This window comes from Aricia agestis, chromosome 1, assembly GCF_905147365.1.
Source record: "Aricia agestis chromosome 1, ilAriAges1.1, whole genome shotgun sequence".
In the NCBI taxonomy this organism is placed as follows: Eukaryota; Metazoa; Arthropoda; class Insecta; order Lepidoptera; family Lycaenidae; genus Aricia; species Aricia agestis.
This window is the reverse complement of record NC_056406.1, coordinates 2,889,217-2,917,097: the sequence shown is the minus strand read 5'-3', so window position 1 is coordinate 2,917,097 and position 27,881 is coordinate 2,889,217. Positions and strand designations below refer to the sequence as shown.

The 27,881-nt window shown below is 34.5% G+C and overlaps 2 protein-coding genes across 4 annotated transcripts in view; one reads left to right on the top strand and one right to left on the bottom strand.

Moving 5' to 3' along the window:
* Window positions 1-4,610: 4,610 nt before the first annotated feature.
* The window catches only part of LOC121725930 (snake venom 5'-nucleotidase), a 196,135-nt gene continuing 172,864 nt past the window's right edge, over window positions 4,611-27,881 (bottom strand). For all 3 annotated transcript variants that reach the window (XM_042113140.1, XM_042113132.1, XM_042113123.1), the window contains one exon: window positions 4,611-5,459. In XM_042113140.1, the coding sequence (XP_041969074.1) occupies window positions 5,376-5,459 (84 nt within the window). In that variant the 3' untranslated portion in view covers window positions 4,611-5,375. The remainder of the gene's footprint in view (window positions 5,460-27,881) is intronic.
* Window positions 16,732-18,869, top strand: LOC121725991. The gene is made up of 4 exons (XM_042113213.1): window positions 16,732-17,384; window positions 17,537-17,732; window positions 18,061-18,243; window positions 18,460-18,869. The coding sequence occupies exons 1-4, from the start codon at window positions 17,371-17,373 to the stop codon at window positions 18,721-18,723; spliced, it is 657 nt and encodes a 218-aa protein (XP_041969147.1). The 5' UTR covers window positions 16,732-17,370; the 3' UTR covers window positions 18,724-18,869.

Genomic DNA, 27,881 nt, shown 5'->3' with positions numbered 1-27,881 from the left:
TCTAAATCGTCCATTTGTGACTATGATCTCTTTCGCGATTTTTTTCAGAATATTGTAGTACTTGGTTGACTGGCGGGACTTTATTCTTTCTTTTTTGCGTAAGAGAGATCTTTTGGAAGCAGATGAAGTATTTGAAGTAAATGTATTTTGTACAGCAATGATCTTATCCTATGATACTTACACGTTTTGGTGTCAGTGGTGGATATTCCAATTCAGGTTCATTATTGCCTTTTTGTGTAAGAGAGATCTTTTGGAAGCAGATGAAGTATTTGAAGTAAATTTATTTTGTACAGCAATGATATTATCCTATGATACTTACACGTTTTGGTGTCAGTGGTGGATATTCCAATTCAGGTTCATTATTGCCTACAGCAACATATCTGGTATCTTTTTTTCAGAGGATTGGTAATTATTATCTATTGTTTCAGCAAAAGTTAAATGCTGTTTAAGAAATGTCATTTGTTCTGCCCACAGCCAGTGGCCGTAATTTATCTTTGCTGGCTTACAAGCGAGCTGTAGTGGGTTTCGTGCTTTGTGACACCCGCAACTCTGTTGCGCTAAAATTCGTTTATCGCACGAGAACCGTACATTATTCCGGGATAAAAAAGTATATCTTTGCAGGGACACAGACAAGTATTTCCACACCAAATTTCTGCAAAATCGCTTCAGCGGTTTGGGCGGGAAGAGGTAACAGACAGACAGACACACTTTCCCATTTATAATATTAGTCCACTATATCCATATATATAGGTACTTATTTATTTGTAAATAAATATATATATGGATATAGTGGACTTACCTCGCGAGCCGCGCGGCTAGTCGTAAAACGAAAATAAAGAGCAGTGCATACTTTTAATTGCTATATTTTGTAAACAATAATTAAAATAGCATAAATAAGCTCTGCAATATACGTATTTTCGAAAAGTAATCGTTGTAATATTATAATACTGTCTTTTTTTACGATATGTCTGAGAGTTTGCTGCAGTAAAAATTTATGTTATACAATAATATGTGTTTAAAACAAAATTAGCACACGTGTTTTACAGTCAAAAATAACAATTACGTATAATTAATTGATTTTGATATTATTCATATAAAATCTCTCTATAATAAGTTTCTAACAAAGCTAACAAAAAGGTAACATACATTAGGCATTGTAATATTTAGGTTTAATAATATCAACTTTAGATACTTTCAGAATAAAAAATGACTTTAAAATTAAACAACAGTAATGCAACTATAACAATAATTACTAAGATGTGAGTGTAAGCCTTATTATTTAATCACAACATTAATTTTTATATTATAAGCAAAAATTAAGCCGAGTATCTTGCCATGTTAAAACATTAAATAGTAACAAAATTATCATTTTTCAAAAACAAATTGCCAAAGCTAACAAATTATATGATCGGTGTTACCGACTCAAGAAATACTCGTAATTTTAATCCAATAACTCGAAAAATTACCACAATTATTTGAAAATAATTAAAATAATATCGTAGTTTCTGTTTACGATATTTACTTATGATGTTATGTCAATATTAATTGATAATTTTAGTATCCATCTTATTTAAATAATTTATTTAAAACAAATACTATTGTGAAATATTGAAACAAAAAGTATGGAATAGGTATTTTTTGTCCAGAAACTCTTAAGTTGGTAACACAGATTGAACAATATAAAATCAGTTGAACAATTTACAATACCTCTCCTACTAATAAATATATTAATACAGCGCTGTCTTTTCTGTGACTTTGCCTGTTGTGTAATTTTTTCAATGAGCCACGCCATTTTTTGGTGCCGTTACACCGTAGTCCGTACGCGTACAACATACTGTATAAATATTTCTATTAGTAGGTAGATATATAAAGCATACTTTTGAATACAATAACATATTTCCATAAACTGTTACTTTTCCAATAAGTTACACATCCAAAGCACAATACAGCCTAGCGTGAAATTTAAAGCTTATTTAATAAGAATAATTTCATTTTATGTCTAATAACAACAATTTAAAACAACAAAAAAATATGATTTTGAGTAAAAGATACGATAAATTAACATTTTGATTCAACCTTATATCATAATAAGTATAAATATATTTATAGAGCTATAAGCTACACATTGTCACACATTTATAAACAGCAGAAAACAATCATTGAAGGCACGTGAAGCATTGCTTTTAACTCTACACAAATAATTCCTACACCGTTACAATTCCTTCTGATCATAATCAAAATTATTCGCGCTGCCGACATGTCAGATTGTCGTGAGAGCTGAGTCCCCGCTGTACCGAGCATTTAACTAGCTCAACGCCCTTCTGTCGGCCAGTCCAGAGTGTGATGTGTTTGCTGATAAGTGGATGTGAAGAGAGTATGTATGAGATTTTGTGAAAATTAGTATGAAAGAGTTTCTTCTATTACTATTTAATTTGTGTTTTTAACTGTTTGTGTATTTTTTGACAATGTTATCATTAATAATTTTAGTTAAGTTTTAGTTAAGTTAAGATAGTGCTTAGTTTTTAAGTTTCATTTAATTATTGTAACTAGAGATCGCCCAATGGTCGAAATTCGACCTTACTCACAACGACATTAGGACGACTAAGTAGCTAAATTTTGTAAAAAAATATTGATTTCATCATAGTTTTTTTCAATTCATGTCTCTGGGACTTAGCTGATCTCAGACTGGCCGTTTAAGCATTGTCTAATAGTATGTAAAATTAAATAAAAAAACAATAATCCATTTTCAATTTGTCAACTTGTTGTCAACAGACTTCAACCATAAATAAAAGAGTATAATTCGTATGTATAGGCTTGTCACTCAAAAATCTGTCATCTTTTTTAGTAGTAGTGTCGTAGTGTGTGTAACGTTTTATTTGTTAAAATATATATGATAAAAGCACAATTTTAAAATAATATTGGCTCGATGCACTCCTTCTCCATATAAACTACAACTGTGCGAAATTTCATGCTCCTACGTTTCCCCATTTTTCGTAAAAAGGGTAACAAAGTTTTTTTCTCACGTATATAGATTGGGGTAACCTGTTTTAATTAACTTTAATAAATAATAGAGTAAAAGCCAGCGACAGATAGACTTTTGTCATTTTAAAGAAGCTAAAAGTTTTCCTATTTATGACCTCTGTAAAGTTAGTTATTTTTTTTTATATTTTAATCTTCCCAGACCCCCTCAAACTCATATTTTGTTAAGTCTTGCAGTGGACAGCAACTGTCAAAAATGTCAAGCAGTGGAAGACGAGATTCCTACAGATATTTCGAAGTAAATTACGAAAGTCTCCAACTTACTTTGGGAGAGTTGCAATAATTTGATAACGTTTAGATCAAAATGAATCGAAACGGTATAGTGTATGGTGTAAAAAAGTAACTACATACTTAATAAGTATATTTTATGACATAATAATTTTATGAGATATATTTTTACTGGGTGTGACAGAACTACTTAGTTGTTAATACTGTAGGGTGAGTAGGGCCCTCTATATAGAGTTCGCTGTGAAAGTAGCAGCACTTAAAGAGTAAATTTATTTACTTTGATAAGGAAAGTTCATGACGCTAGGGCGTTTGCCGATACAAATGACAAAAAATGCTCTTTCGATGCTGCCACTTCCATAGTGAACTCAATAGGACATAATATACACATCCTAAATAATTCGTTCGTTTTGTTACACCTTGCATAATTTTTTTTTAATGAAATAAGGGGGCAAACGAGCAAACGGGTCACCTGATGGAAAGCAACTTGCGTTGCCTGCCTTTTTAAGAGGGAATAGGGTAATAGGGGAGGGTAGGGATGGGAAGGGAATAGGGGAGGGTAGGGAAGGGAATAGGGAATGGGATTGGGCCTCCGGTAAACTCACTCACTCGGCGAAACACAGTGCAAGCGCTGTTTCACGCCGGTTTTCTGTGAGAACGTGGTATTTCTCCGGTCGAGCCGGCCCATTCGTGCCGAAGCATGGGCCGGCTCGACCGGAGAAATACCATTACATTCATTAAACTTATCATTATTAAATGAGACAATTGCGTGCAGTGCGTCATTTTACCTTCAATAGCTATGTCCACACTGTGCACTTTCATCTTCAATTTTCGTCACCAACTTTCATATTGGCGCATTCAATAATTGAATGCGTCAATGAACGCAACGCCAATATTGTCATATTTGAAGTTTTGGATACGGTCAGAGGGCATGCGTCGCGGGCATGCCTCACGTTCGCTGTTGACTGCGCTATAACGCATGCCCTTGACGAACAGAAAAAGTGTGGACAAAGCTATTGCACAGAAACACAAGTTTCTGAACGCCTTTTGTAAGTGGACAATTTGGAACATTACCGTTAATTTTAATACTAAAAGCTTCATACAGCGTGAAATATAACTTAGCAGAAAAGCAATAGCCGTCCTCCCTAGACGAATACTTGTTGAGGTAGATACAGTATTCTAATTAATATTATCGATACATTTTAACTGTAGAAGTGACGTGGACTAGACATGTGCCAACCAGGAAAAGAAAAAGAACTTAGCGGAGTTAAAATGATCGCTTTGGAGAATCATATTATGAATCATAATAGGTATGATTCATTTTTTTAAACGCAAAATGCTCACTCTGCTTGCAATTCATGTCTAGTAATTCGTACTAATTTGACATTCTACAGTTCGACACATCTCAAAGATTATTACAGACAAGTATGTATTTTGTAAGATCATTTTTGAAATAACCTTTAAAGTTAACTGAAAGACTTGTGAGGCCTTTTCAATTGCAATATGATAAATATAATCAAAGAAATCGATCTTATTAAAACTCGTGTCAGCACAATTCGAGTCAAATCGATCACAACTTGGATCACTAACTTGATACATCTCTAAGGAAGACTATTACAGTTTTGGAATATCGATACATAGATTTGGAAGATCATATTATATGAAATAACAACGTAGAAAGTGAATTGTAACAATAATCAGTTTACGAACGTAAGATATTTTAGCATCAAACTGCGAATTTTAAACATTATTATGTTTTCAGTTTTTCGACACTCATTGTATTTTTTTTAACTAGTGTGTTTGTTACACAATATTTCGCAGAAATACATTTCTTGGCGACAAATCTGCGAACTTTATTCACTTAGAAATTCTGTCATTTAATTCAATAAGAAAATAATCCTTTCTCAAATCGCTACGTATGTAGGTATTATAGTCTCGTACGCCTTACGAATTCAGTACGTACATTACTGCAATTTTGGTAACTGAAGTACATATAAAGAAAATACTGAATTATTAGCATTTAAAAAAATCAGGGTCTAAGACAAACAGTGATTTTACTCGTTTTTAAAATGATAAAGTAGGCCAAAACAAATTGCGCGAAGTATTCAAAATTACGGAGAATTTTCATCGTCCACTTCTTTGATGACGGAATCCGACTCCCAGCGTTTCCTTTCAGCTAACAACTGATGCAGTTTCTGAAAAAAAAAAAAGAACAAGTATTACACAACAAGAATAAGAATACTAACATTGACACTATCACAGAATAGAATAAATAATAGTAACATTATTATCATTTAAATATTTAAACTGTGGCGGTACCCATAATTCGCCTAACATTCCTGCATCGCGCTATCGAAGTTTCGGAGAACGGCAAGATATATACAACGTCTGAAATGACGTCAGTGGGCTTCGGCCTGACCGAGCATGCTATCTCTCTCGGTCGGAAGATCTTCCTTTTCGGCCGCCACTAACAACGTTAAAAAACTGTTTATGATTATGATTTAACAATATTAATTAAGTAGTTATTTATTGTATATTTAACATATTTTGTTTATAATAATTATTGGTGTGACTAGTTTAGTTCTTTTATTACTATTTCAGAGTTATTCTTGACATCTTTCAGATGACCGATCTCCTGCCTGCTGCTGCTGATATTTTTATATATAAGATATAAAATATTATAAAGCTTTGTTTGTTTGTTTGAACGCGCTAATCTCAGAAACTACTATAATCTGTATCTAGTTCTGGAAGGTAGGAAGAAGGCTATAGGCTATATCTATATATTATTATCACGCTAAGACTAATAGGAGCGAAGAAACAGAGGAAAATGTGGAGGAAAAAACGGGGAAAATTATTTGAAAGGGGAAAATTAAATATCTTAGAAATGTGACAAAAAATGTATTTTGGCACAGATAAAAAGTAGACCATTAAAGGATCATAGGCTATTATTGTGGGCTAATATGTCAGTGAAATTTCTAATTTATTCGGGCGAAGCCGTGCGGAACATGACACAACAGAATTTGACTTTTGACTTTGTCAGAATTTGACTTTAATGTTCTTTGCCACTAATTATCATGTTTAATTACAGGTACAACAGTTCTGACATGTTAGCTGATTTAGTTAAGGAACCGAGCAAATAATTTGAGAATTTCTATAGATGTCTATGGCACAGCGCAGACGACAGACTATCCGTGACACACTTTTTAGTCTGTGGAAATAGAACCTATGCAATTATATGCAGTAACGCACACGACACGCAAAAAGTCTTGCGCACAAAAAATCCGTGTAATTCGGGCAGACCGCATCGCGCTGCGCCGCACGAAAAGTGTGCGAAAAAAATTTAACGTTTGCTTCAACACGCGCTAACGCAGACGGCGCACACTTTTAGTCTGCAATCTGCATTTGTAGTGACGTATTACCATGACGCCAGAGATCGATGTAACGATGTTAATTTAAGAAATAAAAAACAGACCAGCAATTTATGATACTTCTAAGGCAAGAATATCATAATAGACATTTAAAAAGAAAATTGTGGGAAGAAGTGTGCTGTAATGTACCTGTACTCAGCTCCTGTTTGGACATCGTTGACGTCTAAGAAAAAACAAAATACGGATTTTTTCTATTAATTTAAATTACGGAATTTAACATGGAACTATCCCTTCAGTAATCTTTCCGAAATTATAGGTGTACCCAAAATTTTCTATGTTTTCTTCTGTACTTCAAGTACAAAATAATACTTCGCGATCTCTGCACGATTTCCATAGCGTCTACATCCCTACAGTTCAGCGGACAGAATGATCGAAGATGTGCGTCGTGTGCATTCAGTCTGTGAAAAATCCGCGAACGACTTATTGCGCGCCATGCGCCACAGACTCCATCACACAAAAAGTGTGCCGTCTGCGATCTCCCTATACAAGTTTATGAATATCTTCTAAATAAAATAGGTTCTCACATTGCTAAAAATAATACAAATATGCGAAAATGTATTCCAGTTCAAGAAAAATTTGCAATTGATCTAAGATTCTTGGCATCCGGAGACAGCTACTAAAGCCTTTCATATCTCTTTAAAGTATCTATTCAAACAGTTTCAAATTGCGTCAATGACGTATGCAAAGCATTTGCACATGATATAAAAGTAAGTATATAATAGTAATACAAGTTTATTAGAGACGTAATTAGTAGTAAAATGTAGTTATACTAGTTAAACATGATTTACAGATTCGTAAAAATGTGTCAGTTCATTGCTTGAAGTTACGACCAAGCTTTCGGTTTGTGATATTTGTGGAGAGAATTGTTGTGTAGAGGATTGATTTTGAGAAGGGGATAAATTGTAGCCTGTAGAGTGCTGTGAAGAAGGAGATGAATGGTAATTTGGTGATTGCTGTGGGGAAGGAGTTGAATTATTGTAACCTGTAGATTAAGGAGATGGATGATAAGGTGTGATGAAGGAGATGGATGATAATTAATTGGAGGTGACGATACTATTGCGCAAGCGCAACGAGTCGACGGGTAGTTAGTGCAGTTACGCGAAAATTCTGTAAATAACAAACCGATATTTATAGAAATAATGTTAAGTGGAAGCGACATATCTGTAGTGTGTGAAACCTCTAAGGATAAAATTAGACCTTATATTCCGGAGCAGTTTAGGAGGCAAGGATTTCTTTCAGTGCACAATTTAAGTCATCCGGGCATATGAACTTCAAAAAAATTTGTCAACGAGCGTTGCTTTTGGGATATTATGAATAAAGATATAAGTACATGGGCAAAGGGATGTTACAACTGTCAACGCGCTAAAGTAGGTAGACATATTAAATCAGAGTTAGGCACTTTTTCCTTAGCTGACCGTTTCACACACATAGATGTTGATATCGTCGGTCCAATTAACGATTCGGTACATTATAGGTATTTAGTTACAATTGTCGATAGACAGACAGGTTGGCCGGAAGAATACCCGGTTAAGGACATAAGCGACAGTAGCAAAAGTAGTGGTCGAAGGATGGATAGCGCGTTTTGGCTGCCCCGTTAAGCTGACAAGCGACCAAGGCAGGCAATTTGAAAGCAATCTGTTTAAAGAGCTTATGAGATATTTCGGCATACATAAGATCCGTACGACTCCTTACCACGCTCAAGCTAACGGCATGGTGGAGCGGTTTTTTTGATGGCTAAGTTAGATTCTAGTACTTGGGTAGAGGAGCTGTCGATGGTCATGTTAGGGTTGCGCACCGCTACAAGAATGATGTTTTAGAAAGACGTTCTAAGGTTTTTTACAGCTACCAGGTAGACGAGCAAGCATATTAATAGATCGTCTCAAGCCTGCTTATACGTTTAGGGATAGTTATTTAGTGGCAGATCAGGATAAATTACTTGAACGTATTTGTGCATCTGGTATAGTTCCAGATTATAATAAAGAGGTAGTGTGCCATGTACCTAATAAGAACTCGGACATCGGACCTGAAACAAAGCGGCGCGAATATCGTGGAGTGGACGTACGATAAAAAGCAGCCAGTAAGGTTTTATTAGTAATCGCTACAGTGTAAGCGAAACCATAGCTAGGCGATATGTCCGAACAATGTTTTCGGTTGCATTTCGCTTGATGCATATTAGTCATTATAAGCGTAGATATTATAGGTTGTTATTAAGAATCGAAGTAAAGCATTCGATCGCTTGTAGTATATGATTAGTTTTATGTTCCACATTATATTATAATAATATGAAGTAAGCCAAGAAAAAAAATGTTGTCTGCAGTGTCAATAAGTTCGGTTGCTATATCCAACCCCCAGCCCACCCAAGTTTCCTATGCGTGATTAGTTATGAACCATGCTATGGCAACTTCAGTACAAATGCATTTTCTGAAGAAAGCAGCGCCATCAATGTTGCAGATTTGGTACTAAAATTAAGATGTTGCTAGTTCTGAAAAACAAAATCAAAATAGGGAATTTTTACCCCATTTCAACTGAAATAAAAAAGTAGTAACGTATCTTTCTACCTTCACCTATACATAAATCAAAGCATTTTATGCAATAATATGATTTGCTTAGGTACAGTCGCCATCGGATATATTTTAGTACGATTGGAACAAATCTTTGATATTCTAGGATCTCTCAGGAATATTATCTCAAAGATTACAAACATCGTACTTGAAGAAAAATATTACAAAGTTGGTGGCTATGGTCCTAAACCCTGGATACCAACGATAGATGGGAGTGTCCCATGCAGATTCAAAATCATAGAAATTGGAAGAGAACGGCGGCTTTATGTTTTAAGACGACCCGTTTTTGAAATGCATGTTACTGACATCGACTCTTTACAAAAAGCAATATATAAAGCTCTAGATTCCGTAGCGGAGCAAACGATGGTATTTTTAAAAGAACCAGCATCAATGAGAATGCTAGGTGATCAATAATATATAGATCCAGAAGGTATAGGATTTCCATATGCTAGAATTTCTGAATGTAACTTCAATGTCAATGTAATAAATACAAAATGCGATATTGGCATATTTTCAACTTGTCCGGAGGCCAAATAATTTTAACTTCTCAGATGGATTTGTATTTAGAGGTACACATGTGGAAAAGTAATGGGAGACTTCTTTGATGTTTCTCAGCGAGAAATGCGAATAACTATTGATAATGAAGAATTAAGAACACGTGATGGAATACCAAATTCTGTGAGAAGGCCTATATATCATAATAATGTCTTATTGGAAGTAGTTCTAAATCCATTCATCCTTACCGAAATGTTTAATAACATGCCCAGAATAATCCGATTCTCAGCTGGAATGGTGATTGAATTGCAGAGACCAAGTCTAATATTGGGACCCATTGATGCTTACACACTACAGAAATCCGTTTCAATAAATTTAACACAAACTTCCTCGATAAGCGGTCTATTTGGTATGGACTATACTCCCGATATGAGTGAAGTAATAAGAAGTTTTATAATATTTTTATTAGTTAATTAAATTTGACGTAGAGCTGGATGATATTGACAAAAACGATCATCCTATGATGGCTTTTTGGGATTTAGGTAGTACTTTTCGTACTCTGAAATACAAAGATGGTCATCTCTAACTTCAAGAAGTGTAAGGAACGTAGAGCGAGCTATAGCTGATTGTGGATTATTTACGCGTATACTATTACCAGGTCCGAATGTCGGACCATTACCATTAGATAGAGTTATCCCCAACCCTGACGCAAGTCTTCGAAATTTTGCAAATTTACTTACCAGACCTGGAGGAGCCGGGTGGAGAGAGAGCACCAGAGATACAGCGAGCATCCAGAAAATATGCCATATGCGCAATGCTGTCGAATGCAGCGCTATGTGACGGATCATGATAATAGTAAATTACATATAAATAATAAACTGTTCTATTAGCGCCATCTATTGACATAATTTTGAATTAAAGTTCAATGAGAATCATTGATCGATTTTTAGGAAATCACGATATGTTTTTTAATATTAAAATAATTTAAATTATATATTTAAATATTTTAAATACATTCATATTTTAATCATTCTTTTAATCCAATTTAATTTTTGAAATTCGCGCTCTTTACTAATTCTTAGTTTTGACTTTTGACATTTTTTTTTAAAAACTTTTTGGGTATAAAAGACGAGTCTGAAATGTCATCGGCCTTTTTTTAGATTTCAAAAGCTAAGAAAGTAGTTTCTGTACATCTATTTATTCCCCAATATTGGTGAGTTTAATTTGTGTGTCTATTTAGTTTTCTTATAGCTTCTTAATTGTGTTGAAAATTACAAGGTTTCTTTAAAATATATTTATGTCCTTCTGTTATCCTAAAATACTTAGCTGACTATGTGTCCGGCAAACCTTTGTTTTATAATTTAAGCCCTTTTGGCAAGATTTATTTCATTATAATCTCTTATTTCTTTTGTAATTTAACAAAATCTAGCATATAACATGTTCCAAATTATTAATTTGCCCTGTTTTACGTAAATTTGGGTAATCTTAATGTACTTACATTTTGAAATTATTCATTGTTCTTTTTACTTTCTTTTATTGTAATGGACATGCAACCCGTGGTTTCTTTTCCAAAATATTTGGACCAGGTGGTTGTCTGTCCATTCCACGTGTCTGAAACTCCGGAATGGTTTTTTCAGGGAACCCACACTCGGGTTAAACCCATACTCGGGTTGAAGATGTACCCCTTAGCTTAATAACCCGCTCAACCCCATGATCATGGAGCTATAGAAGATAATCCAGCCTTGGGTTGCGGATGGCCACCGCCCCGGGCTGCCCTACCACTTGAACACCCTGCGAACACCGGCTGCTGTACACATTTGGGACGTCTGAGCACCAGTGACCACCTCCGGACGACGCGAAGGGGCTGGAGCTCTTCACACTGGCTAGCTATCCTCCAGTCTCCAAGCTAAGTGCCATGTGGTCCTAGACGTCCCCCATACCCTCTGAGTACACAGACGGTTGTAACTAGCGTAGCACAAACCCACTAGAACTACCCCCCTGGTGATTAATTACTTAAATTCACCTTGATGAGTCTCTGATCTCTTTTAAATTACTTTTAAAATTACTAGTAGTCACCTAACATATTTTATAACAATAAATTTGTTACTGATTTTTTTAACATTTCATTTATCTCTCTCTATTAGGAGCAAACCCTCCTCTTGTATGTCACACTCCTCTTTAATAATAATTTAAATATATATATTTTTTTTACTATTTTTTTTATATGCGACAAAGTGTAGTACTACAAAGGGAAAATTACGATGATTTTAATTTATGGGAAGTGCTACAGGGCGCATCACAGTTTTCAAGTACGCTAATGCGCTTTGGGGATGGACGTGCTTCCTATACTGGAACAGCACAAATATTCGCGATACTCGCAAAGAGGATATTTGAATTCTTTATTATTATGAATGATTATAAGGCTTTCTGATCAACTAATGGACAGATTATATGATAATGGAAACGAAGCAGTTACAATTGTACCCATAAAAGAGAAGACCATATTATACCTAACAAAAGCGCTTTCAGGAGAGGTTGCCATGGAGCGACGTTTGCCATATCTTATACAAGTTAAAGCTGAAAGCGCAATCGCTGGTGATTGCGTAGAGAGCGGAATAAAGAGATATATTTTAGATGAGGTAATTAGAAGATACAACATTCCGGATAATTCTTTCACTTCCATACCTACAACGCCCGTGTACGCTCATAGTTTGAATTTCTATTTTATCAAGTTCTAAATATTGTAAAAACTGGAATATAGGAATCAAAAAAGTAGTTTTTAATTTCTCTCTTATGTACGACCGAACATAAAGTGGCTACTACCTAAACTAAAACCGAATACTTTAAAACCGACATGTTAAACCCATCAACGAATCGCAAATAGCTTGTTTTCTTGACCCAAGCATTAACCTTAACCTTATCAATTAAGTTAATACGAAATCATCTAGATAAAAAAAAAAAACGATTCTTTGATTTTAACAATCGTGAAATCTCCTGGGAAACAATACAAAACCTTAATTAATTTCAATATGAAGAAGGAAAGAAAAAAGAAGGGTTTCACCTGGCGAACAAACTAACCAAAAGTCATATTAATTGTAAAAACAAAATTGTGAATGTAAAATTAATAATAATAATAATAACATTTATTTAACATAAGACATCACATTACACTACCATAAGACAACACACATTACAATACATAAAGAAAAATAAAAGACAAATAATTACAAAAATAATAGCATAATAATATCATGAAGAACGGTACAAGTAGTGCATTGTTATGTCTACTGCCAAAAAGGACACCACTCAGGCGTATCACCGTGACGTACACCACAGTGCCTGGTATTATGTGGTTCCTAGTAAGCCGTCATCTGAAAACAGGAACGGATAAGCACTCAGCAATACATTGTAACATACATTACATACAAAATCTTATTTTATATATAAATATAATATATGGAATTCTATAAAATTATAAGATGCAATAATTATTGCATCTTTTTATATCATTTATTTTATACATCTTATAGTACTTATTTTATATTATATTTTCATATTAATTAATATGAAAATATAATATAAAATAAGTACTATAATATTATGAGTTGTGCGTGTGACTCAGTGCTATGGCATGGTTATGCGGCGGACCCGTCCACCCGGCGCCCGCGCCCTTCGTAAAACCCGTGCTCTCACCATAACGCAAACGGCTGTCCCATGAGGTAGGAGCGCCGCGCGCGCAGGAATATCGGCCACCGCTATACACCACCGTAGCAATGAGCGATATACATACTTACGTAATACATAAACAGTAATAATATAATATGGTAATGACTTATGGTACAACGGGATATACTACTTGTATAGTATATTATCATCGCAGTGCAGGAATCAGGTAAGTTGTGAGTTTGTTTTAATTTTAAAGGTATTTAAAATATTATGTGTACTTGATATACTATAATGTTATAATTCATACATAAATTACATAGAAAATTGGATAAATAATAACTAGATTTTTCAAAATAAATCCTTTTAATGTGTAGACAAATTAATTAGCAACTCAACTTTCAGCACCAGCGTTACTGGTATTTATAATTAAATTCCAATCGCCTGGAGCCCTTGAGCACCCTCGAGGAGCGAATTTTGGCCCTCATAGACAATGTGGCAGTGGAAGGATTGCCGGATGTGAGGGTCCCACTTGATGTAAGTTTTGTACAGTATTCCATATTAAATTGACCAACCATTTAAAGGCCGGCAACGCACTTTTTTTTTTATATTAAATAAGGGGGAAAACGAGCAAACGGGTCACCTGATGGTAAGCAACTACCGTCGCCCATGGACACTCGCAACATCAGAAGAGCTGCAGGTGCGTTGCCGGCCTTTTAAGAGGGAATACGCTCTTCTCTTGAAGGTTTGCAGGTCGTATCGGTCCGGAAATACTGCTGGTGACAGTTCATTCCAGAGTTTTACAGTGCGCGGCAGAAAGTTACGCGAAAAACGCACTGTGGAAGACTGCCACTCATAAAGGTGATGAGGATGGTATGTTTTTCGCGTGGGACGATAGCGAAAAGTTGCAGGTGGTATGATTCCGAACAATTCCTCAGAGCACTCCCCGTGATACAACCGATAGAGGATGCAGAGTGAAGCTACATCTCGGCGTAATTTCAGGGGGTCCAAGCTGTTTGAAACACTATGGCAGTCAACAATTAGAGCAGCCCTTCGTTGGATACGATCCAGAGGGAGCAGTTGATATTTTGGCGCCTCTGCCTAGAGATGAGAACAATATTCCATATGAGGCCGAACCTGCGCCTTGTAGAGTTGTAGGCGTTGGTCCGGACTGAAGTACTGTCTCGCTCTGTTAAGAACACCAAGCTTCTTCGAGGATAATTTGGCCTTACCCTCAAGATGATATCGGAACTGGACTTCGCTCGATATGTTGACGCCAAGTATCTCAATGCTAGGGGAGATGGTTAAAGATGTGCCCTCGAAACGAGGATAAACGACCATTGGTGACTGTTTAGTGGTGAACGCGCAGACTTGTGTCTTGGTGGGGTTGAATTGGACTAAGTTACGTCTACCCCATTCAGAGACCTTCTCCAATGAATTCTCCACCTTAGACACAAGTTCGTTTCGACTCTCAGTGACATTTTGCCGAGAAATATTAGGGGAGCCGGTATATACAGCATCACCTGTACTATCATCCGCATAGCAATGAATGCCGTTGGTTTGTAACATGTCATTGATATGCAGTATGAATAGATTAGGCGATAGCACACAACCCTGAGGGACACCAGCATTAACAGACTGAGTTTCCGAGCATTCGCCGTCAACTACGACCTTTATGCTTCTGTCTGCTAAGAAACTAGTGACCCACTTACATAATTGCACCTGCAGCTCTTCTGATGTTAAGAGTGTCCATGGGCGACGGTAGTTGCATATACGAGGAACTCTTGGGAGACTTTATTTACATCACGAAATAGTGTCAACAGTTTTAACACAGCAAGTGCAACACATATTTTCATTTACAACATTAGATTTTGAAAATATGAAATGGAAAATAATATTGTTAAATACTGGCTAGGGTTTTCAAAGGAAAACTTAAATATACTTTTGGAAAAAATTCCAAGAATCAGACAAATAAAAAATGGTGTATGAGGTCTTATAGCCTTTTTAATGAAATTAAGATTGGGAGATTCTGACGAACGGATTTCGACGTTATTCAAAAAACCACGTTACAATTTGGAAGTTCTAAACGACAAAATAAGTTTTTAAAAATTCTTGTGCAAGATTTTGTGCCAAGGTATGTTAGAATAAACCATATAACAAGGTAACAATTGATAACTCACAACTTAGTTATCCCAAATGGATAATATGGAAATAATAATAATTTGTTGTTTGTGACGGCACGGACGGAATGTTTATAAACAAAAGTTCAAATTATAAGTTTCAAAAGGAGACATTTTTATTGCATAAGTCTAGAAACTTATTAAAACCCTTTTTAATTGTTGCCAGTGACGGTTATATTCTAGATTGCTTAGGCCCACACAAAGCAACAACCTCAGATGCAGAAATAATGACATCATTGTTTAATAATCAGTCAGCTCCTCTTAGGTTGTATTTGAGAGAAAATGATGTCTTTATATTGGACAGAGGATTTAGAGACATAATTAATTTATTGGAAGGTTGTGGTTATCGAACTTGCATGCCTGATTCGCTTTAGAAGGCGAGCACCAACTTACCAGAGTTCAAGCAAATAGAAGCCGTTGTGTGACTCTCTGCAGATGGGTGGTAGAGGTTGTGAATGGATATTTTAAACGGGATTTTAAAATATTAAGACAAGAATATTGCCATCGATCTCTACCACATATAATGCAGAATTTTGAGATAGCACCGGCATTGATGAACAAGTTTGGTGCTCGTCTTAGAAATAATCAATATGCTAATGAAATATTAAATATAATTAATGAAAGAATGAACTTAGAAAATCATTTAGCCATCGTAGTTAAGACAAACAATATGAACAGAATTTGAGTCGATCTGGCATAGTTAAATACTGCTGCAACTGCAAAGTTGGTCGACGAACTGTAGTACGTTGCTCACACGTTATGACCGTTGTGTGGTATCTTGGATGGGCTAGGCATGAAATAAATATACCAGCAGTTTATTTAGACGATATTGTTATACGAGAGGATGATGAATAAATACATTGAAATATCAATAAGTGTTTTATTTACTTAACGATTAAAATGAAATTAATTAAGCCATTATTACATAAGCCCTAAATAAATCATGCATTTTTTGTAATTGAGATATATGTAGGATATCTAAAATGAAATAATAACATGCCATTTCTTTAACAAAATTATTAAAATATTTCTTACTCGCAAAATAGTTTTTACGATTTTTTTGGCTTTTTCTTCTAAGACACAGATTAGGTATAAAGAAAATTATAATAAATTATAATAATACTATGTAGGTAGTCATGTTGGGCTCTGGAGGCCTACCACAACCTTTTCAAAAACTATCATGTTTCCATAACACTTTATTGTAAGATTACAATAACCTAACCAATACTTTGATTCGTACCATGAACTTTTTATAGTGTATGAAAACAATATTGTTTTAAGCCTGCTTAGTGATGGGAAAGAACGAACGTTATCAAATCATTCTGCTATAAGTGGAAGCGAGATAGCAGCTAATTTTAACCCGCTTTGTCCCTCTCGCACGAACACGAACATTGACGTTTACGACGTTGACGTAACGAATTGCGTTCCGCTTTACGGGATTGTTTAAATGAAAGTAAAAAAAAAATTCAAGAGAATATAGAAAATTTGAAAGGTTTTATGTTAAATTCAATTAATATTTAATAAATTAAATGTAACAGCGTTAAATTGTTTACAATAAGAATTAGATCAAACAGTGAAATTGTTGCAAAAAAGTACCTAATGCTGAAAAACGCGATCCGTTTTTAACATTGAACATACATGAAGACTTGAAGTGTTATTCATTATTGTGACGATTGACGCGCCAAATCTAAAAAGTTTCAAGTGGTGTGAGTCGTGAGAGTTGTACGAGTTTTTCAGTTATAAATTATAATATTCTTATATTTCTTACTCGTAGTAACAATGTCAAATAGAAAGTAAGTAAACATCCAAAAAAGTGTTCGATGAATTAATTGTTTAGTGATCGTATAAAGTGTTATTTAGTTATAATTTTAAAACACCAAAGCAAAATTAGAAATGCTGTCAGTGGAATTTTAAGTGGTTCAAGTGTTCATGATTTCGTTTGCAGCGTTGGGAATCGTCGGGTGTCCGGGCAACAGCTCGATATCCTGTGGGAGTACCTAAACTCTCATAGAGATATCGCTCTTGCCTTTAATAGATCTTTGGAAGCCAAGGAGCATTCAAAGAGAAAATGGCAGGAGATAGCAAATATATTAAATGCTCAAGGCGATGGCGCACATAAGGACTGGAAAAGCTGGTCTAAAGTAAATAAAAATAATAATATATATTCATATATTTTGTAGTATAATTGTAATAAAAAAATACTAGATGACGTCGGCAACTACGATGCGCTTAACTAGTTTATCCCATTGGAAACGTACATTTTCCCGGGACAAAAAATATCCTATGTCCTTTCCAGGGACTCGGAAAGTATCTCTTTGCCAAATTTCAGCAAAATCAGTTCAGTGGTTTGGACGTGATTAGGTAACAGACAGACACACTTTCGCATTTATAATATTAGTATTGGATATATAAATTATTTAATCTGTAATATTACTAAGACCATAAGATTTATGTTGTGTTTACTTTCAGTATTGGATAGATTATAAGGCTAAATTGAAGAGAAGAGTGGCGGCCTTACGATTGTGTCAAAACAGGACTGGAGGAGGGCCATCAACGGAGCAACCTCTGTCCGATATAGAGAATAAGTTCCTCCAAATACTAGGGGAGGATTATGGACAGGGGTTGAGTGGTGTGCGGGTTGAATCATTCCCGGTGAGATAAATTATAATTATTTAGTAACATTAAAAAAACACATGTTTATTAGCTACAGATCTGAGTCGGAAATCAATTTTTGGAAATTTAAGTCATTATTTTATTAAGTTTAATATATTTCAATTTATATTATTTTTATCAAAAGTGAAAAAGGTGTGATAATAATATAGTATAAACAACAGTTTGTAATTTTTGCTATGTATTAATTGCTTGCAGCCAGCTGAAAGCGCACAGCGAGCTGAAAGCACACAGCCAGCTATGGATATTGCTTCTATGGAGGTTATAAACTTCCCATTTCCTGACACAATTATCCCGGATCAAGCCTCAGAGTCCATCCTAGCATCCACATCCTTCCAAACCTTTGTTGTACAGGCACCAAGCACTCCACCTCGTACCCAAACTCCTCACACCGCTCCACCGTTGAACCGGCAGCAGTGTTTTCGCCCCGGCGCCGACGTCGCAGACGAGAGGTTCCACTGACTACACAGTCGATTAGCCGGTCTCTGATTCTTTTTTCGGAGCTTCTCTCAGGCTACTGTAAGCAGTAGAGTCTTGAAAGAATAGCAGATACGTTGGTGGAGATGAATCAAACTCTGATACAAATATGCAGCAGTCGTCAGCGGATTGAAAGGCAAGTAACTTAAGAACACATTTTTATATTTCACACAGCCAAATTAAAAAGTTTGAAGTCTGGTCATTATAGTATAATTTATAACACAGAATTAACTGAATAAACTATAAATAAAAATTAAACTATATTAATAAAAATCTAAAATATAATACATTATAATTAATTGTATTTTTCATTTTGTTTATTAAACAAAGGAAAACTGTTCTTAATTGTAATACTTGCTAAATAACATAATTATGTATTACATTTTGTCAAGTAAGCCAGTAGTCAGCCCCACACCAGTAGTCAGCCTTTTCCAGCAAAAAACCTATAGAAATAGCATTCTATTGCAAATTAACCAATCAAGTTACTTTTAAAAAAAGCTTGGCCTTCTTATTGATCACTTCAGAACGTCACAATGACGCTAAGTGGCTGCAAGAAATGGTAATCTGATTCCAATTCGACGTTGTCACTAGTCGAGCCAAGATGCGGCGTGCGCGCCAAAATTTTCTTAGTGGGAAGTGCCCGACAAAAAGGTGAGTTATTGTGATTTCTTCTTAACTTTTGTGTCATGTTTTATTAAAATATATTGTTATTACATTTTTTACGTCTAAATCAAATGAGTTATAGAACAATTTCTTTATAGTTATTTAAATAATGAGGTGGCTGACTACTGGGTATGCGTTTCTTGTACATTATCTAGTGTTCGGCCACCCCCGGCTGAGTACTGGTCATACATAATTCCATATAAAAACCAGTAGTCGGCCGCCTAACTAGATACGGTCGAACCACGGCTGAGTACTGGTGAGGTATACCCAGTGTTCAGCCATCAGTAACTTACGCTGCTTAATTTATTCATTTATTTATGAAGCACCTACCTACCAAGTAATTTCTTAGTTTTTTGGCATTGTCAGAGACCAGACATGCATTGTTTATTTGTTTCAGTTCCATAGGTCTCTTTCGAGGCCCATCTAAGGAGAGGCTGATTACTGGTAGCTATTTGGCCGAGAACTGGGTTGTGACGGTTGAGTACTGGGGAAATGTGCCTTATTTTGAAAAATACTTTATTTTCAATACTTATTAAGAAAAATTATCTTATATGTTAATTTCATAACAATGTTTAATAAATGATAAGGTGAATGAGCTTAAAAGGTTTTTGATTACTATTTTAAATAATTTTCTATCCACATTTAAACTTGCACTTTCCACTAAAAGGCTGACTACTGGTGCCCGTACCCCACTAACTTTAAATGAAAATTGTGAAAACATATTATAATGAGTTTCCTATTAAACAAGTATACTCAATTCCTTACTGCAAAAGTGTCCACAATTCATGTTTATTATTCAAATTAATAATAAGATATATTTTACTTGATGTTATTAAATGCTTTTATTTAATTATGGATTCATTGATATAACTTCAATACATTTAAATAAAAGCTTATTTTTTATTCAAATAATAATTTTTACATGTTGGTAATAACTAATAAGTAATAACTAATGAATTTATAAAAAAATAACAATTACTTAATAAATAAAATAAAAATTGTTTTATTTCTGAATAAATTTCCTCAATCTTTCTGACTGTATATGCTGCAGAACTGAGTCTACACGATTAGCAATTTGAGGACCCCACTGCAATTGATTATCTACTATAATACCTAAGAATACAGTAGTGTCCACCAAATTCATATATTATATCAATAACAAAGAGATATAATAAAAAAATACAAAAAATTGTTTCAGGTCTGTAGGTGCCGCCTTTCCCAGAGACGCTGAATGAGAGCATGCCGTGTGGCGTTACCCTGTTGCAGCTCAATGTTTGCAGTGCCAGGAAGTTCTTCAGCCCTTCTTAAAGTCAACTGTAATTGCGCTTCTTGTGTCACCTCTTCGTGGGTTAATTGTGGCACAGGAGTATTAGTCCTATTGCAAATGTTATGTAGTATAACACAAGCATTTACAATAGAGCCTGCTACCCTTGGTGAGTACCTAGTGTAAGACTCTGTGCACAAGTAAGCAACGAAAACATGCTTTAAGTAGCCCAATAGTTCGCTCCACAATATTCCTAGTGCGAACATGCAAATTTGGGGCAGCATCCAACACTGGAGTCATCATTGTCTTCCTCAAGAACCTCAACGGGTAACCAGAGTCACCTTAAAATAATATAATACAATATAAATAGCTTTTATTAAAATAATAATATGTAAATGTTGTCTGGCAGAAACTGTTATTAGCACTAAGACCACCTATTTGTATATAGTTTTCCTTTATTGTGTTTTTTAAATTTAAGTTTAGTTTTAACCCTTAATTGGTCGCATGGGGTCAGATCACTTTCAAACCGAAAATAAAATGTGCTAGAGTTCCAGGAATGCAACGACGCTTTTGGTAGTTTCCTAACTCCTATTGAGGTATTCTAATAAGTGGTAGCTGGTCAGCTAACGATGGTGCATGTGTCGCTACTCTCTTGAGCTCTGACCCCATGCGACCACTTACGTGACTTTTTTTGTCACAAGACAAGTTTCCATTTTTGTAATATTGTTTAATTGTTAGATTATTTTTGATATAATTTAGAATGATTTATAAATATATGAGTATGTCATTTCATAGCAATGCCTAGGCTTGCCCATATCTGCTGGTAGGTCACTCTTTTATCTCCCTCTATCATGCGTCGCACAACACTAATGTTAACTTCAGTAGTCGCTGTTAAAGGACGTCCTGCACGCGGATCATCAGTGAGATTGCTACGTCCACGTTTAAACTTGTAAAACCAGTTGTAAATAGTGATACGAGATGGGGCTTCATTATGAAATGGTAATAGCAGCCTATCAAAGCTTTGTTATTGAGTAAACCCACAACGAAAGTCATAAAAAATCATTGACTGAAAATTTTCTCGCGTTAAGTTAATTTTCACGTGTAAGAAGAGTTTTAGATTTGCCGCCAATTTACCAAAACAAACGACAAATAAATGTAATATACCAGATTATGTTACCAAAGAGTTCTAAAATTGTAATTTAAAAAAAGTTTTCATTAGTAATATTTCTAACAGGCTAGTTCTAAACACTTTCAGTGTGACCCACATATTGTGTACAGACAACGTGAATGTATTACGTACCTTAGTCTCTACAGATAAATCTGTCGTTTTTGTGGGACGTTTTAGCATTGGCGCGAGTTCATCACACAAGCTCCGGGTTAAAATTTTGGTTAACCGGTACCGCTTGACAAACTCAGCGTCATTTAAATGAAAAGGATTAAATTGTTCCCGTAATCTTCTTCTCCGCCTCGTTGATGAGCCAGCAGAAGCATGTGTTATAATATAACATTTTTAACTAATATATATTACATAAATATCGATATATTCTAATTGTTTTTAAATATGTTAATAACATAAAACCATTATTAATAATGAAACTAGTATTTAAATGATAAAATGAAAGTAGTATTTAAACGTTATAATGAAACTAGTGTTTAAAATGTTATTTTATAACACATGCAGCTCTTGAAGGAATTCAAAAATCTCCAATTCATTGGCCATCTAGAAACCAACGCCGTTTTTTATGTTTATTATTTACACACTGTAAACTTAAATAAAAAAGACATCTCTTGAAAAAAGAATTACATAACTTTAGAGAAATACTCACTTTTCAAATATAATTTTACATAAAAACTGTAAATAATGCAAAGTTATGTTAAGTCCGCTGCGAAATATCAACTTTTTTAAGATCGCTAGTTTGACGTTAAAGTAAGAATGCTCAACTGTCAAACGGTGTCAAAATGGAGCTCGTGGTACGCTAAAGAGCGAATGAAATTGAGATGACGTCACAAAACTTCTTGATGAAACAAGCTTAAAATATGCTTAAAATAATATTACTTTTAAGAGGTGATGGTACGAAATCATGAAGTACTTAATATTAAAATAATACTGCTTTAAGAGGTTGTGGTAGGCCTACAGGCCACCCACAGTTTAGAATTATAACTTAGTGTATGTATGTAGTAATTAAACGTAAGCATTTTAAGGATCCCGTAGGTATCTATTACCAGGGATCGTTAAAGGAAGCGAGGAGGTCTTTGGGCATTCGTTTGGAGCATCCAACTCTTCTCAGACGTGTCATAGTTGTAATTAACATTAAGTCTAACATTAATAAATTTTAATAGTTTTTAAAAAAGCATTTTCCGCTCCCCAAAGTTTGACTGGCGCAGCCGGAGCAGATTTTTCCGACCGTAAAAAATACGACCCGTATTTTTTACGGGTCCGTAAAAAGTATGACCTTCAAAATTAGAACGGCATAGGGAAAATCCGGAACCATAAAAATAAATTTTGTCAAAGTGAGCAGCGGGAACCGAAAGCGATGATTGCAGCGGCGGGTTGGTGAGTACAACTTTTCACCTTCATTCCCTTTCGTTATTTTTGGAATCGAACCTTGTCCGTATAACGTTATCTGGTTTAAAATTTTTGATTTTAAGTGATATAAAACGTAATTATGTAAATAAAAATTAATTGAATTAATATGAAGTAATAAATATAATAATTGTGTTAATTATTGAGAAATAATTTCAGAATTTGATATTTAAACAACAAATATTGTGACAAACGTAAATAAAGAAATAATTTGTTAGTTTTTTATTTATCATAATTATAAGTTTTATATGATATTAACAAATAAGTAAAAAATTAACAGAAATGTGATTATATTTATTTGGATATAAGTAGTATATCGTAGATCACTTTCAGGCTTGCCTGTGTTACCTGCAAATAATTTGATTGTTTAGTTATAAAAATCCATTTAATGTTTATCAAATATTGACTTTCTTTTAAAATATATTTAAACAACAATAAACAATAATGAATTCGCTTAGTGGCACCGTTAAACATTCGACGCAAACAACCGAGCGATCATTCGCAGGCAACACAGGCAAGCCTGAAAGTGCTTTACGATATACTACTTATATCCAAATAAATATAACATTTTTTGTTCTTTTCGTCTGTTATGTGTGGATGGGATATTTTGGACTCACGCGCAAAAAAAAAATGCTACACACAGAACAACAAGCCATGCGCTACTCGCAAATGTCTGCTTGCTGTGTGCGGGGTGCGGGCCACCCCGCACCCTGCACACGTCTTGCTCCTGCGGTACACCCTTTCGACCGCTCGCCTCACTCTTCTTCTTATGTTCGTTGAGTGCGCGCACGCTGTTATTTTAAGTGATACCGACTACCGATACTGGCTTGTTTTAAGGATTTTTTTTAATTACTAGGCGCTTGTTTTTACTGGATTTCGAACTGCTGCTGTGATTGGTTTTGTTGCTTCGTAAAACACTTTTATTTCTGAGAAAGAAGGTAAGCTATATTTAACTATTTCACTTATCAAATTAAAATATTTGTACTTTTTGATACAAACATTTTAATTAAAATTTGATACTTTAATGGCATAATATTATATTCTATTTTTTCATCAACAAATACACTTTTACACCTATTCTTAACCGAACTTGTTTTCCATCTTAATCTTAATCATCTTGTTTTTTATCTGGCGAATTATGTTAAAATAACTCCAAATACTTTATAATGTATAGCATTATAAAGTGTTTTGAAGATATGTAATTTCATATATTTTCATATAGCTGTACACTTTTTAGAATTGTATCATTGATTTATCTCCTTGTTATTGCCCCTGTTTGAGCCAAAATTGACTTGGTAGAAAAAAAACAAACAAAAAGGTGCATCCAAAATGGCGGCCTGCTTTTATCCCAAAATGGCGGCTAGCTTTTATGTGCACCTTATGATTTTAACCAAAATGGTATTCAGGAGTATTTAGTCCTGTTATTCTGAAACTTAGTGTCAGTGTTTCAAAATTTCTATGAAATCTTTTGTTTGTATGGATGGATTTCTGTATGTTTGTTACTCGTTCACGCTGAAACGACTTTACGAATTCAAATGAAAATTAGCTCACAGAAAGTTCATAGCCCGGATTAACACATATGCTACTTTTATTGCAGTCCGTATCAAGGGTTCCGTATCTATTTTGAAGCCTTACTGTGGGATACATGCAACGTTAATATGATTCTCTTTATTTCGGGTGAAACAGCGGCCATAGGCTAGTTGAATAATTTATTTCAAAACTTAAATCGTGTGTTGAAGTCATGTGAGATTGTATTTGATACATGTGTATTTTCGTGTCAATTATTCTTCTTAGCGTGTCGATGACAAAAGTTTTTTTGTTCAATATTGTCTACTATTTATCAGATATTTTATTATTTCTAGAATTTGGGAGCACGTGGGCTGTTATTGCTGTAGTCATAATGTCACGACAAGTGAAGGCAATTACGGTACAAGAGTGGATCCAAGACTATCCTGAGCTAATGTACAATTTCACAAAACACAGAATTTACTGTACACAGTGTGATTCTGATTTTGCATGCAAGAAGAGTACCATGAAGAGGCATATTGAAGGTCCTGTTCATCAAGGAATACTTAAGGAGACAAACGATTTTAATCTCGACCTCATAAATTTCCTCAATTTATGCAATATTCCGTGGAGTAAATTAGATAACCCAGCTTTCAAGCAGTTTTTTGAAAAATACTTGTGCTGCAAATGTTCTGATCGACCTACTCTGCCAAGCGAATCTAACCTGAGAAAAATATATTTGGACAGATCATACCAGAGAATAATAACATCCGTTCACGAAAAGATATCGAATGAAAAACTTTACGCTACATTGTGCACTTTTTGGTGATGCCACTGAATTCGGCTACCATAAAAAAACCGTATCTGGTTGCGTGCAAAGTGCTTGAGGAAGTCAATGGACGTACAATGTCACAATTTGTTGTCAATTGTTTAAAAAATTTATGGAGTGAGCAATATGAAACGAGAGTTGGTGTTATGTACAGATAGTGTGTCATACATGTTGGCCGCTGGGCGAAATTTAAAATCTTATTTTCCAAACATGAAACATGTCACATGTTTGGCTCATGCTCTTCATCGAGTGGCCGAGAAGGTTCGTTCTGAATATCCAGATGTAGATTCACTAATTGCAAACGTGAAAAAAATCTTTTTAAAATCTCCTCAGAGAGTTAATATTTTTTAAAGAGAAATGTCCTAATGTGCCGTTACCTCCGCAGCCCGTAATTACGAGGTGGGGAACATGGCTAGAAGCGGCGGAATATTACGACAAATATTACGAGAGCATAAAATCTGTTCTAAGTTATTTGAGGGCTACAGATGCTTTGTCTATCAGAAACGTGAAAAAATTAATAGAAAAAGAAAATATACGAAATGATTTGAAATTTATCTCTGAAAATTATAAAATCATTCAAATCGCCTTGTCCACATTACAAAAACATGACCTATCAATAATAGAAACATTTGAAATTTTTGATGAGGTACGGACAGTAATAGATTGGATTGCTCCAGACACTGTAAAAAATAAACTAGACCAAGTAATTGCAAGAAATCCAGATCTTGAAATAATGAGGGGATATAGTGAAAATTTATCACGGGGAGAACTTTCTGAAGCTGATATATTAAATTTTCGCAATGCACCTTTAACGCGTTCTTTTTCCATTTATAAGTGGATTCTAAATGTAAAAAGAAACACATTGAAGGTGGAAAACATTGAAAAAATTATAATAATTTATTATAATTCTAAAAATTTTGACGAAGAGGTAGAGTAATTATTAGTGTATATTGTCAATTTGTGCTTTTTTATAAAATAAATGTTTATTAATAATTGATTTTTACTTATTGATATGGCCAAACTATTTCAGTACAAGGAGAATGCCCATTGAAGTATTATGGAACTCCGTTTCAAATTGTACCATAATGTATCGTACCTTATTTTGTAAGGATTAAAATGTTAATTTAAGTATTAAAAATAATACAAGTCTAATTCGCCGGGATTTCTTGTAAAATACTAATGAAGTTAACTATAGAGGTTATAATTTTATTAGGCTAACATTTTTTTATTAATAAGATTCTACGCCCCTAAAAACATTAAGTATGTATTAAGGTAATTTGTTACAATATGAAGCGACTACTGCTGTTTTAATAGCTATTTCCCGTCTTTTATTGTTGGTTTAAATCTATGTAGATACATTGTACTTACTTTCTGAAGATGGTTGTGTACAGATTTGTTACGGTTTTCACAATCTAAGTTACTTTACAAAAGTTAAAAATCAATATATTGTATATCTCAGCTACAAGGTTTTTTATACATAATAATAAGTTGGTAGACATAATGTACTTTACACAATTCAAAGGTAACGCAATTAGTAAGAAACGGTAGTATTTATCACTTGTCAAAACGTCTTCAAAGTGTTGCCATTTACGTCATATTTAGATATCGATAGACAGTGTAATTATCGATTCAAATCAACAATCAATTTCGGTTTTCAATCGTTAAATAACTAAGCATTTTCTTATTTCACTCTATTTTTAAATAAGCTAGAAACTACTAATATTGTAATTCTTATTACGAAAGCTATTAAATAAATATGGATTATAATTAAAAAGAAAGAGTTATGTTTAGTTAATAAATAATAGATATCGATTTTGACGCGTAATCTTTTTTTTTTCATACTGGAAACTAAGCAAAACATGGCTGAAGAAATATTAGACGTAGAAAAACGTTTAGTGACTCATTTATTTAGGCCTTTTTTATCCGGCGAAATTATGACTCAAAACTCGTTTTTTTTCATTAATTGTAAAGTAAATACTTGATTATTCGCGATAATTCGGAACGCGGGATTTTATCCCGCGATCCCGGAGGTATGTCCATGTTAACATATACAATTGAGGTCATTCACCCTAAATGGCACTACCTACGCCGACCACTGATTATGAGCCGCTTAATAGATAGTGCAGCTGCACTGATTAGCGAGCGTGAGGATATAGTTACATGGTCTCAGTTAAAAGAAATATTAACACAACATTTCGGTGATCCTAGGAACGAAGAGTGCATTGCTAGAGTTAGAAAATTTGAAAATTAAACAAGGGGAAAGTTTCTTGATTTTTGCAATAGGATTCAATCCGTGC